Below are 15,000 nucleotides of genomic sequence, written 5' to 3'. Positions count from 1 at the left end.
TAAAGTCCCTAATTATGCGGATCCGCATCGCCGCATCCTGTCAGATGCCATGCATTCAAGAATCAAAACACGACGAAGAATTAGTTATATCTATGCTTGGTATCATTACTTGTATTTTGCATAATTAAATAAATCTGATTATTCTTTATAAACAAATTAATTTCGGGCTAGCTCCTCAGACCTTCGGGCTAGTAACCTCAAGTAATAGCTTGCCCGAAGGGCAACCTCATCTTTTCATTTTCGTCGCGCCCTGTGAACGCTACAGAAATTCCACTGAACTTAGTAAATATGTATGGGGTTTGAAAGACAAGAAAGTCGACTATCGCATTAAATGGCGGATTGTTAGGCATGCGAGATCCTATTCAAATGTAACGAAGAAGTGTAATTTATGTCTGTGGGAGAAATACTATATAATTTGTAGACCAGATTTGGCGACCCTTAACAACAGAAATGAGCTTGTAACAAGTTGCAGACATGCAAAGAAATTCCTTCTCAATAGCGTAATTATTTAAGGCTTATTTTTAGCAGCTCACTGGAAACAGTTTGTATTGTTTAACCGTTGCTATGCACCCCAGCCTATAGTGAATTGCTACCGTTATTTTCAAAATCACTGTAAAACACCATGTATTCCTTCTTTTTGGCAGTTGCCTGATGATTGCTTCGTGAGAAGCATGAAACTCGGAGTAACAAATAAATGTTCGGATGCTCTGTCTCTGAGCCGGCTTAGTTTGATGGCCCAGCTCTTACCAGTCTCCGATAACGCAGTGATAAGATAGTAAGCGAAAGATTATAAGCGAAAGATCATAGGTTTGACTCCTGATTGGAGCGCTCTCAATTTTCGCCTAGCTATCCCCATGCCACAATCGATAATTACATCTTTTTCCCGGTAAAATACTCCCGTCCATATAATAACTGATACTATATCATGCATTCTGTACGATGTTTCTTGATAAATATTTGTTTAAAAGCCTTAATATATAAGGCCTTGGCTAGAATTTTCCAGGAGATTGCAAAGTCTTTCTTTTGATCTTTTAGCTGCCATAGATGTTTGCTCAGTTCGGTGTCATTCTTTTTACTTTCGTTTTTGAATGACATTTGGTGGTTTCGCCATCTCGTCTTGAACGCAGTGGCGGTGAGGCCGACGTACGTCTCTGTGCTTTCGGCGGTCGTGATGGTGGCTTGATACACTACTTCCTTGACTAAGCATTGTCTTTTCAAAGGGCATTTGCCTGGTGCTCTGCAGTTGCGGAGTTTGGTGGGTGTTTGTTGTAGAGGTCGCATGTTCTGGCTTAGGATGGTTTTGTTGTGTCCATCGATGATCTGTTTTATGTTTGGTGAACAACTATAACTTAGCTTAAGATTGTTTTTGTTAAACAGTTTTCTTAATTTATGGTTCGGTGGGAAGCACCTCTCGATCAAATTTCGAAATTCTCTTCCTATATTGGTTTGAACATTTTTACTAAATGGTGGGTTGAACCAAATTATGTTTCTTTGCCTCTGTCTCTTGTAAGTGGTGGATTCTGGTGACTGCTGTGGCGGGGTGAATTTGAGGGTGTATGAATAACCGCTTTTCTGCAACGCTTCTTGGTAGGACGGTGCTGCCTCTTTGAAGGCTTCCTCCTCTGATGAGATTTCAGATAATCTTTTGTTAATTGCCTCAGGGATGTTCTTTATTATGCAAGGGGGATGGTTAGATTTGCTGTGGAGTGGTTGCAGGCTTCGAATATGGCTTGTACTTCTCAGTGGTTAAGTCTAATGTTACGTCAAGGAAATTTACGACCTTTTTGTTGGCCTCAACAGTAATGCGTACGTTGTTTTTGGCGAACACTTTGCATATTTCTTTTTTGATTTCTTCGATTTTTTGTGGGGTTTGGTCGATTACTCCTAAGCCGTCATCTCTGTAAAGCCCAATTTCCATGCCGTGAGAAATTGCTTTAAGCTGCGAGAGCATGTAGATCCCTACTAATTCGCACGTTTCAGCTCCATCATAACTACCCATAGTGACATCGAAGAGGGTGCCGGTGTTTCTCTTCTGCCAAGGGTTTCCGTTGTTGAAAAGAAGGGATTGTTTAGCTTGCAAGATTATGTGACGATCATAATCTGAAATGGTCACATAATTGGCTGCGAAGTCAAGGGCACGCTGGAGTAGTGTCTCTGATATGGAAGGGTAGAATTCCACTACATCGAAGGTTATGAAAGCACACCTCTGTTTGTTAGGCAACTGTTTGAACCATTGCAGCACAGAGGAGGTGTTTTTCCACGAAAGTAAAAAGAATGACACCGAACTGAGCAAACATCTATGGCAGCTAAAAGATCAAAAGAAAGACTTCGCAATCTCCTGGAAAATTCTCGCCAAGGCCAAATCTTATAGCAACCTTACTAAACGATGTAATCTATGTAGTACCGAGAAATTCTATATTGTATATAAACCGGACATGGCAACGCTCAACAAACGTAATGAACTCGTATCGACTTGCAGGCACAAGCGAAATTTTCTCCTTAGGTTAAATCGCATCCTCAACAACCAATCATAAATTTACAAATGCTTTTTTACTATTGTTTTTCAAGTTTGAATCTTGTAACGATCACGCTACTGATGTATATAAACCCCAGCGATGCTACAGTGTACATGGAATTTAACTGATGAGTGGCCCAACTCCTTGTTGGTCTACGAAACAGACCTGTATTAAAGTCCATATGAAACTATATTGAGTAGAAAAACATTGTTATTACCGCTCCATTATTGTTGAGCACTATTCTGGATTTATCAGTGTGGAACTCACCTGAATATATATATATTTTTTTTTTTATTTTTTTTTTTTATATATATTAAGGCTTTTAAACAAATATTTATCAAGGAACATCGTACATAATGCATGATATAGTATCAGTTATTATATGGACGGGAGTATTTTACCGGGAAATAAAACACTCGCAGAAATCAATACGACCACTACATCCGGCAACCGAGTGTCGTACTCTTCGAATGTAACACGAGTTGCATTGTGAACAACGACGTCACGATTCCCGCCTATTTTTCTGCATTTTTTTCTTGGTTTGTACCAACGCCCATCATTGATATTAAAGCCTGCTTTATTCCAATCTCTACCATGGATATGTTTTGTCTATATAATAAAACGAAAACCACACGTTAGCTCGAAGATATGAATGATATGTTCTCGTGTCAATATTAATATCTCAATATTGTTCTTCCCACTCAAACATGAAATTTATATTTCCCTGCCACCGTGTAATATCATCTATTTATATGCCATATTTGACATAATTCCTTCCAATGAAGACAGAAAATCTAATATGAGCGTTTATCTTTTTGCTGGTGATTCGAGGATACTCGGAAAAAAATTCATTCGAGTGCTCTTCAGAGGAAGAGAACCTATAACTTTCCAATTTCTAGCTCGGATGCTCTGCCTCTGAGCTGGCTTAGTTTGATGGCCCAGCTCTTACCAGTCTCCGATAACGCAGTGATAAGATAGTAAGCGAAAGATTATAAGCGAAAGATCATAGGTTCGACTCCTGATTGGAGCGCTCTCAATTTTCGCCTAGCTATCCCCACGCCACAATCGATAATTACATCTTTTTCGTAGTTTACCGGGCCTAGCCAACATCATCTTCAGACCACATTTGCGAGAAAACCTAATGTCTTTGTATTTGCCATCAAGTTGCACTCAGTCGACTGAAGGCCACGACATTTAAAGACGTTTGCAGCGGAAGGGGCGCCGATTTGATGCAGGTTTTAATCAGATATATTTGTTGTTGTTGTTTTAAGAAAAGACTAGAAAACAAGATAAAATTTTTTTCTAGAATGTTTACAGCCTCCATCGGTGACTGAATAAGAGAAATATATTCAATGGTTGTCATAAAGAATGGATCCTACCTTGTGCCGCCGCGTCATTCAGCCTCTGAAGGACGTTAACGCTCATATTTTCGTCTAAAAAGCGGTGTTGTAGGCCAGGTAGCAGTTCCTTTGGATGTTCAGGCGAGGAGATGTAAACTACCTCAGCTTTGTTTGAAAAAACACTAAATGTGCCATTAGAGAGAGGCATAAGTTCTAATCCACAAAGCTTGTCAGGTTGGCAATCTCTGAGACAAAACTGAAGGAGCAGTATCTTTTCAGGTCTTTCAAGCTTCTTATAACAATTTGGGGATTGCTTCAATACTTCTCTTGTGAGATGGGGTGTTAATTCTTTAACACTCAAATACCGAGTGATGCTTTCTGTTATGTGGCAGGGTACCGAGACGATGGGAAAATTGGCTGCAACCATAACTTTGTACAGGAGATCTTTGGTCTCACTTGCAGGTTGTAAATCAAAGTAGGCTTGTTTGATTGCAAGCCATTTCCCATGATCCGCCTCAGTGTAGACTATGTCCATATTCAAGAGGATCTGGAACAAAGGCTGTGCAATTCGATCCCAGTTTTGCTTGACACTTTTCACATCTGGCCATGCTCTTCAAGTAAGAAGACGAGAAAATTTGCTTAACGTTTATTTATTTAACCCTGCAAAATCGACGACTATCTGCTTAATGGATGATCTAACCCTGGGAGCAATTAAACATGTAAGGACGGTACTGTAGTCAAAAAGAGTTTTACGAGAAAATGGAAAAAATGACAGAGCCAAAAGAAACGAATGGCTTCCCGTTTATGCAGCAGTTAACCTTACTAGCTTTTTCTCTTTCCCGCTTATGCAATATTACTCCGTAGGTTATCACCTTCCTGACAGTTTTCATGAACATGCGCAGTTTGAACTTTAACCACCAATTAACGGTATCGTTTTGTGCTACCGTCAGTCTCATTTGCTGCAGCAGTTGACGGGTCTTGACAAAAAAAAAGCGAACAATGTGGATCGAGATCACTGATCACAAGGCTAAAGGTGACCATTAACTCTACATCAAGATTTATTTACGGCAGTGAAAAACGAGACCGTTAGGGAAGGCGTAGTAAGGCCATAATCGCACCTTGATATAAAAAGGGAATAAACATCTTATTACTTACTCGTAAATTGATGCTTTATACACCCCAGCTGACTTCTCCTTAATGGCGTCTAAAATCATTGTGGCATAGGCCCTGGGAATGGCTTCTTCCAGCAAGCACTTGTTCCATAATAGAGACTTGTCAGTCAAATGTCTTCCTTTCTTTTCCTGGTCTTCCTGTTCGGCGTTTGGAAACTTTACGTGACGCCTATTCTGGTTAAGGGCAAAGAAGCCGTTTACATGTACTGGCAAACCTGTCAAGCTGGTCTTCTGAACTGGTAGTGGTAAGAAACAAAACACGTGGCCTTGAATGTCGGGTGTTTGCCGACTTAAACCAGCCGGTAAGGCCATAGCTACTCCCACTGATGGGAGATAGCTTAAACCTTTGTCCGTCATGAGCTCTTGGAATGTTGACGACATCTCTCCACCACAAAAGTAGTTCGTAACAAGGAAAGAGTGTTCATTTTTCTTGCAACCTTGCTGGGAATCGAAGATTGAGGTCTCAATTGTGATTCGGTAAGTTACTGCTACGGGTGCAGACCTTACTTCCCCGGGCGTAATTTTCTGACGAAACTCATTCCTCTTTGCACGGATTGTCTGAAGACTGTCACCTGCAAGCTTCACTTGGAAGACTTTCCGAGGACTGGATTCCAGCTCTTCTCTGACATACAGCTCAATTTCCTCGACGTTTTGCAAAAACAGGAGCATCAAATGAGCATCAGTTTTAAAACTCTCATAAAGCGTATCCACTTTGTCTGCGGAGTAAATTGTGGCCGACAGTTCTGTTGGTGTAATTCTCAGTGGAAAACGGAACAAAGTTCCGTTGTAGAATCCCCTGTAAAAAGCTCCATCATTGCAGTCAAAGATCTCTTTGTACGGAGCGAACTGATTAGATATTATGTCCATGTCTTCTTGGTCCTCTTCAAGATGCCAAAGTTTTCCAGTTGCCTGACCGCGATGGTCGAAATGGCAAGCATGAGGATCAATGAACCCAATTTGATGTCCGCTGACCAGGCTTGGTAAATCTGAAAAACGTTAGCAACACCAGAAACATTAAAAAGCTTGCAGAGTCAGAGGTGTTTAACTCCAAATCCCAGCAGTTCTAGATTAGGTGGAGGAAATGAAGTGGGATAATATTAATTTTAGTCCCAGAAAGCAGAGGCTGGAACACGAAAGAAAGGAAAGTGGAACTCTGGGGAGGAGAGAAAGAGCTGTAAGTAGATGCGTAACGAGAAGTGAATTAAATACTGGGACTCAATTAACAAAAGATCCTTAATATGGGAAACAAGGAACCGTTAACCACACGGTTATTTCAGGTGCCAGTACCCTTTAAAAAGTAACTAAATAGATATTTACCGAACCACGAAGCGGCGAGGTAAATATCCACCACTAGCCACCGACACTGAGGTGAATATTTGTTTTAGTATATACTAAAACAGTGACATAATATAGCACAAAAAGGCAACTTTAACTCATTTATTGTTGCTAAGATTGCAACATTTTCGGGCGCAAATCCCACGTGAGTTGCTTGGAGGTGAACAGCAAAGGATATTTGAAAGTTTGTGTAGCCAATCAGAGCGCGCCGTCAACGCAATCCGTCTCTCTTCGATGTATTATCCCCTTCCTTTTCATTGGCCGAGAGCTCACCACGTGACCTGCAAATAACTGCCTACAAAAAAGAGTGTTTTCATGTGACGTCACGGCGGCCATGTTGGTGTCCCCAACTAATCCTCTGGGAATCGATCTGTATTATCATGCAGGCGCTTTCTTTTGTTTCGGTGGAAAACCAAGGTTCCTGATCACGTGAGTGAAAACACTCTTATAAGTGTTTTGCTGCAAATAATAGATCGTTTTCACGTGACATCATACCATTGCCGGTCGGTCGTATTGGTGTACCTCTTTCGATTGCGTAATTTTTGCTACAACTAGAATTCCCTCGAGTAAAATGGAACGACTCTCTAGTTCCATGTTGGGTTATCACGGAAAGAGAAGGAACAATTTTGTTTTCTCACTGCTTAGGTTGCAAAGCTGGCCTAGCAGAATCCTGTTCGCATATAGCAAGTACGCTATTTTATTTGGAAGCGTGGACAAAAATAAATGGCAGACTTGCCTGCAGGCAAGTGAAGTGCTCGTGGCTTATACTAACCTACGTCAAACAAGTAGAATATGAAAGGGTGAGAGAAATAAACTTTACATCGGCAAGGAAAATGAAAAACGATTTAGTTGCCAAGATTGAGAACTTGCCCAATGTTTTCAGCCCTGTTGACTCTGCTAAAGGCAATATCTCAAAGGGGATTCCTCTTCCCTCAAAACCGGAAATGGATGCCTTGTATGCTAAACTTAGTAAGTCTAGTAGCAAACCCATCACTCTAAGCTTAATACCCGAGTATGCAGACAGCTATGTCCTCAAAAGTCGCAGCGTGTCTACAATTAGCGATTTGTTTGATAAGAAGTACCTCCATCTGAGTTAGTCTGAGCTATGAAAAGCTTGTCATGAGGTGGATATTAAGACAACAAAGGAACAAATCACACAAGTTGAGAGAGATAGTGTCGCACAGGCGAATGGCAACAGTTTCTTCAGACATAGAGCTGGAGGAATCGATTCCTCCCAGAGTAAGGCTGCATGTCAACAAATCCAGCCATGCCCTCCCAGTCACTCATTCAGTCTATCTACTATCCTGAAGGTATTACCAGCATACCTAAAACATGGTACTGCCTCAATTGCAGAACACTGCCTGAATTCAAATGAACAAACAAGTCCACTCATGCTGGCAAGAAACAGGTAGCACCTTCAGATGCTCTTATCTTGGATTCTATTTGTGATGAAATGATATATGAAATGGATCCTATATGAACTGCGGATATGAAATCAAGTGAAGCTATGATCCTCGCAGTTATGAACGCAATTATTGCAATTGCGTAGAGAAGCCTAAAAAATTCAGGACTTTAACGGGGTTTGAACCCGTGACCTCGCGATACCGGTGCGACGCTCTAACCAACTGAGCTATGAAGCCACTGACGTTGGGACCTGGTCATTTGTGGGTTTTAATGTTCCCGTGGGGAATGAATCAATGATGAAATGATGTTTGAAATGGATCAAATATGAACTGCGGATATGAAATCAATTGAAGCTATGATCCTCGCAGCTATGAGCGCAATTATTGCAATTGCGTACAGAAGCAATAATTGCGTTCATAAATGCGAGGATCATAGCTTCACTTCATTCTATTTGTGTTTGCAAAAAGAAGCCAAGTGAAACTGATAAGCTCTTAGAATGTCACAACAAAGAATGTCACAATTTAGAATGTCACAATGAAGGTTGTAAGAATGGCTGCTGTCGGTGAATGGAATAGTCTAAGAATAATCAATAACTAAACTCAAGATGAAAATGGCCATCCAGTCCCCTCTTGTTGTGGAACATGGTGTTAGTCATAATGTCAGCCTACCTGTCATGTGAAACACGGACTTGAATCCCAAGCCGAAACCACCGACTTTCACGGGGTCGGCTGCTTTAATGCTATCACTGAGCCGCTGAATCCCATCCCAGTCTTTTTCGGTAAAAACGGCATTGTTGTAAGCATAGAGTGCTGGGCCCTAGTGGAGAAAGATTTTTTTTTTCTGTCATCACATTTTATGGTGATAATAAAAATTTACAGCTTTTTAACAGCTTTAAATTTGTGGAGAAGAATTGACCACAATCATAAACAACGTAATCTCTGCGGGGATCAAAATTAATCTCAAAGGCAACATGTTTGTTTACCTTATTTATTTATTAGTTTAAATAATTATTATTATGTTTAAACTCTATGTTTATCCCTGTTAGATTTCGCTCCGACTGAAGTCGACCTTGGTGTCTTCCTTGTTTCCTCACCTTCTTGAGGTACATCGGTTAAGGAGTGCATCTTGGATAAAAAAACCCGCAATAAATTAATAAGTTATCGCGACCTAGGTGTTTCATGATGTTAGCAAAACCCAAAAAGATAAAAAAAATTACAGTTACCTGAAACTCTGCAAGGCTATCTGCATAGAGATTTTCGGTTGGATAGTTATGTCTATCGTGCAGAAACTTCAGTTGAGTAGCGTTTGCATCGTCAGCATTTTGGATAAGTTCCTAGTGTACGAGAAAAAAACAAACAAAACAAGGGCTGCAGAGATCAAGACCACCGGTTTGCCCGCCAGAGGAAACTATGCTTCTGGAGCACGTTTAATGATAATACGATAATAGATAATGCTTTGTTTATAGTAGAAGTGCACTTAGCTATAAAGCTAGTTTACAGGCACCCCACTTTTAACAATGTGAAAGAAACAATTCAAACTTAACAGAAACATTATTAAGAACCCCAACTGGCAGGAGGCAACCAGTTGGCTATTTACAAAGCGTGGTAGAGTTGAATCCGGGACAACCGGAAACAAATCCTAACCAGAGGTTAGAACGGGATTTAATATTTGAAACCGGAGCAACCGCATGCAAACCCAACGCCCTAACCACTCGACCACGCTGCCTCCACGCTGCCAACGTTTGTCAACAATTCGGGCAAAATGAAAGGCACCTTCATGGTACTGAGACAACGAATAGTCTCCCTTTTAAGTTTAAATGTCAACTACCAATCTGCATTATTTGACTTCAGTCAATAGTTAACAACTATTCACCGAAATGGAGGCAGCTAAAGGTGGATGGACATTTACCAAGCTGCGAAGCAGCGAGGTAAATATCCACCACTAGCCGCCGGCAATGATGTGAATAGTTGAGTTGAAGCACACGAAGTCTAACCACACAAGATGGATGCCATGTTTATTACACACACCCTAAAGCACGCTGGGGCCCAACAACCTGGGGAGTATGATGTAACAGTTGTTGGGCAGTAAAAGAAGTAAAAGCCGGAATCCAGAATCCGGAATCCGGAAACCATAATTATCCACAAGTCGCGAGAATTACAATAACTTATTGACTGGATAACTCACTTTGTTTTGCTAGTGTTTATCCGCTGGATAGTGATTTATCCGGTGGATAGCGTTATCCACCTTTTGAACAATCGAGGCCTGGTTTCTTGTGCATCTTGATTATCATTAAGTCTTCTGATTGGAAATCCCCGTAAACAAATGATCATAATCGAAATGTGTTTATTGTGCATGGTCAAGTTTACGTAATTAATAATGTTTGAAATTTATTAAATAAACAAAGTTGTGTTTTGCCATCTTTCCTTCCGTTGATTATGTTCTAGTAAGAATCTGCTATCAGGTTTGTCCCCATCAGCGTAGAAAACTATTTATTTTTAAACCAAGTTTTGCCAGAAATGAATAATAGACCAAATTGGCTGAATCAAACCCCTTGGGAACAAAACGTTTTGTTCAGGTATTTGCATCATCATTTACATGTGAATGCTATATTATAATGCCAATACAACACACGAAGAATCTTAACCCAGGGAGATTTGAATTGGGTACAACATTAAGTTAGCCGATTTGGCCTATTGTTTACTTCTGGCAAAACTTGGTTTAAAAATAAACACTTTTCTGACGCTGATGGGGACAAACCTGATACCAGATTCTTTTTCCTGGGTAATGGACTTTTACTAGAACATAATTAAAGAAAGGAAAGACGGCAAAACACCACTTTGTTTATTTAATAAATTTTTAAACATTACTACTTTTACGTAAACCTGATCATGTACTATAAACAAATTTCGATTGTGATCATTTATTTACTGGGATTTCCAATTAGAAGACTTGATATAATCTAGATGCACAAAAAACCTGGCTTCGATTGTTCAAAAGATGGATAACACTATCCACCGGATAGAACACTAGCAAAGCAAATTGAGTAATCCAGTGGATAAGTCATTGTAATTCTTGAGAATTAAGAATAATTCTGGTTTCTGGTTTACGGATTCCGGATTCCGGATTCTGGTTCCGGATTCTGGTTCCGGGTTCTGGATTCCGGATTCCACATTCTGGAGTCCCGATTCCGGATTCCGCATTCCGGATTCCGGCTTTTAGTGCTGCCCATAGTTATTTTGGTATATACTAATACAGTGAGATAATGTAGCACAAAAAGATGATTTTAACTCATTTATTCCTGCAGCAATTACAATATTTTGGTCGCAAATCCCGCACGAGTTGCTCGGAGGCGAGCAGTCAACAACTATTCACCGAAGTGGAAACAGTGAGATAATATACAGCCCCAGGAACCCATGACCCGGAGCCTACAACTCTACTGTGTTCGTGTAACGGCGTTTTCACAGACCGATTATCTTTTAGATTGAATTTCCCCCGAATGAGACTCCCACAGGAGCCCGATGACCAATTACAAGAAATTAAGCTGACGTCATAGGGTCACCGAACCGAAACTTTGTTTTTTGACCTAATCCGCGGGAAGGGCTAGTCTAAAAATAAACCTACTTGTGAAAACGCGTTTCATAGGCGCTGTATGGAAGTTCCACTCTCCAGATGGGCTCCTGACAGCACAAAAAATTTTGTCCGAGTTGCTCGGAGGTATATAGCACAGGATATTCGGAGTTTGACGAGCCAATCAGCGCGTGAGTTCAACGCTATCCACTGTTTTAGTATATACTAACAAACGATATCCCGAGTTTGAGTAGCCAATCAGAGCGCGCCTTCAACGCTATATATCTAATTGGGGTCATTATTAGCTAAGGATTACGGTCACATTTTGTTCGTCTTTGGAAAAATTTACTCGTGCTCATTTATTCCAAATTGCACTCGACATCATGGTGATTACCTAGTCCTATACTAATACAACGATGCGTATTTTTCCTTTTTAAATACCTTGAGTATCTGTCCATCATCCGGGTATTCATCTAGAATCTTTCTTAACTGCTGTATTAGCGTTGGCTGAATCAAGCCAAATCGTCGACCTTCCTTTTGCGCTAAAAATCAAGAGTGACGTGAGGGGATTCCTATTACAAGGTTGTGCATCAGTGTCACACAATCTAAGTGGCTAATACCCATATAAACTAAATTTAGATTATAGGGTACAAGCCACCTCGAATGATCATTCTAGTCATCCAACCAACTTATTAAATATGCATGTACCTTATTTAGGTCTAGGCACCCATTTTTAGTAGTGCTGATCAACAGTCTAAACACCCATTCCGAATAAGTGCCCATTTTAAACCGATTAGCTTTCAATATTGGTAATAGGTATATATTTAAATATTATAAAAATTCGCTTTCATTCAGCAGCTTGCTTCGATGATATAGTGGTTATCAAGGATTCCTGAGGCGACGCTAATGGTCTATGTTCAACCTTCTCGTCCTCCTTGTTTGCTGATCATCTTAGAACAAAAAAGCTTCCTTTTTCGAGTTAAATTCATGAAAAAATTTTCAAATAATGTAATTGAAGTGAACGAGGAAACGCATACTTAATGAGGTTAACTATCAATAGAGTTATTTCAGTAGAGTTATGACTTAGAGTTAGAGCTAACGACTTCCAAAATCCTGAATTCAATATTTTGGACTGCCAAAATCCTGAATTCAAGGTTTCGGACTGCCAAAATCCTGAATTCAAGATTTTGGAAGTCCAGAAATCTTGAATTCAGGATTTTGGTCGTCCAAAATCTTGAATTCAGGATTTTGGCAGTCCAAAATCCTGAATCCAGGATTTTGGAAACTTAATTAACTGTAACTCTACGACATAACTCTATGAAAATAACTCTAAGAATAGCTGTCCCCATACTTCATAAGTTGGTTGGATAACGCGTATGATCATTTGAGAAGGCTCGTACCCAATGATCTAAACTTAGTTTATAAAGGTATTAGCCATTTAGATTGTGTAACTGGCTATACAAGGACGATTTACCCCTTTTTTGCTATTTTTTTGTACTTTTTTGGCGATAAACGGTCTGCATCACTTGGCTTCGCTGTATAAGAAGTTCTCATCTGCGGTTTTGGGGCAATGTGGGTTCAAGTTTGGGCATCACCTAACAATTAAGCTGGAATGTGATAAAGATAGCCTTTGAAAGAAAACCGAGATGAGAGATGGTTTAATGCAGACTGGGACACCTAAAATGCTTTGGTGTAAATATGGCGGTTCACGAGTGAAATTGTCTCTCTGGCCTATTCTCCCCGGACCTAGCGATACAATTTGGGCAAGTTGTGAAAGCTAAACGTTTCAATAAATTCTGTATTTTGCTGGTAGGACTGGGTGGCCCGACACTAATAAAACCGATATATGAAATGAGAATCGGGGGTCTTCCCTTGTCATGGAATGGCAGAATTACCCAGAATTATTTTTTGGCATGAACAAGGCAACTTGAAAAGCACAATGGCCGTCATCAAATGACTAAGGTGCGGCCAGAGGAAAAGATGAGAAGAAATTTCTAGCCAAGTACTAAGGAGTAGCCATGAAGTGTGCTGTTAACTTAGACTTTTGATTTCTGAAGAATTTTTTGTCGCAGAAAATTGGCGACAAATTAGTAATTTTTTTTTGGTGTTATTCTCGTAGCAAAAAACTGGCTTTTCCTGCTTTCTTGCCAAACGAAAGGTATAAAGTAGTGAAAATCAAGGCTCATCGTAGGGATTTCAGACTGTGACAACTGGTATACCAATCATTCAGTGCTGTGAACACACTATCATAACGTTTGACTGAAACTTAACTAGAATCAAGTATTGAAAGTAGTATCTGTATTTTGCCCTGATATATCTGGAGTTAGCACTTAAAGGGTTAAACAACTGGAATATCAAATCTATAATAATAATAATAATAATAATAATAATAATTATTATTATTATTATTACTATTATAATTATAATAATTATTAATATTATTATTTATTAAGCGCATTCTCTATATAAATATTCAAATGCTCTTTACATAATAAAAATTAGACTATGACAGAAACGATCTAGAATGACTCTCTTACATCATAAACCAAGGAGGGGAAAATGTGCTAAAATAAATGAATATCAAATCAGTTGTTCAAGCTCACCTAACCTGATCATTAGCCGTGGGGCGATGCACCCTGACCCACAAAAGAAAAACGTCATAAAAAAGACAAACCTCATAAAAAAAACCTTAGATTCGCGGTTCATAATGTATAACTGATCTGATTGATTGGTAGAAAGTCTTTTTTAACCTCGGTTTTCGCTTTCTATTTTTACATTAATAGAACAATAACAACAACACACTTGCAGGATGTTATTTACCCATAGGCGCCACACAGGAAAATGTCGACTTCTAGATCTGTTTCTTTATTTATTCAGGTCCTGTACATCTGGAAAGATAATACTCTGATTATGAAAGAGGACCAGTCTATGCTGAAAACATTATTAAATCACGAGCAATATTCAGCTCTGATTTAGGTGTAGCCAAGGGATCTTGGTTAATCCCAGCCCGGTTTCTGAAACCGGTCTAGGATTTTCAGCCCCGGCAAACGGGTTGAAAAGCCATATAATCGCTATCATTTTTTAGCCCAGGCTAAAAAAGAACGTGAGCATGCGCATCGACTGTGTTTTCGCATCTCAGTACGGGGGACTGATGAGAAATTGGGGGTCCCCCAAAAAATAAGAGGTAAAAAGGGGGTGTTTGAAAAATATAAACTCTCTCAAGAGGGGTACCTTAAATAATGAAAACAAAAATTGTCATTAGCCAATGTAAACACAATTTCACAAAATAATTTTAATATTCCCTTGTACGTGATCTCGTTTCCTTTTCCTTGATAATTCTGCTCTCTCGATCGATCTTTGATATCCCCTTATCTACATATCCTACGGCATTCTGGTGTGGGGCCAAGCTGCACAATCTTACACTAATAAAAGTTTGGTCTTACAAAAGCGTGCCCTTCGCCTCATATATTTTGCACCTTATAGGTCACATGCCATTCTTCTTTTTGTCTCCTCCAATACTCTTCCAGTAAATATGCTTTATTTTAAATCTATTTCAATACTCATGCATGATGTTTTCAATAGGTTAAGCCCAAGTACTATTTCTAACCTTTTGGATCGCTCAAATGAGATACATATTACAAGATTTTCATTTAGCGGGCAATTATC

At 39.6% G+C, this 15,000-nt stretch overlaps 1 protein-coding gene across 1 annotated transcript in view; it reads right to left on the bottom strand.

Moving 5' to 3' along the window:
- The window catches only part of LOC138059761 (uncharacterized), a 63,944-nt gene that overhangs the window by 45,449 nt on the left and 3,495 nt on the right, over positions 1-15,000 (bottom strand). Inside the window, 6 exon segments of the mRNA XM_068905371.1 lie at positions 3,896-4,467; positions 5,012-6,014; positions 8,436-8,583; positions 8,990-9,100; positions 11,776-11,876; positions 14,155-14,222. Coding sequence (XP_068761472.1) covers positions 3,896-4,467; positions 5,012-6,014; positions 8,436-8,583; positions 8,990-9,100; positions 11,776-11,876; positions 14,155-14,158 — 1,939 coding nt within the window. The 5' untranslated portion in view covers positions 14,159-14,222.

Source organism: Montipora capricornis, chromosome 1 (genome assembly GCF_036669925.1).
Source record: "Montipora capricornis isolate CH-2021 chromosome 1, ASM3666992v2, whole genome shotgun sequence".
In the NCBI taxonomy this organism is placed as follows: domain Eukaryota; kingdom Metazoa; phylum Cnidaria; class Anthozoa; order Scleractinia; family Acroporidae; genus Montipora; species Montipora capricornis.
This window is presented reverse-complemented; position numbering and strand designations above follow the sequence as displayed.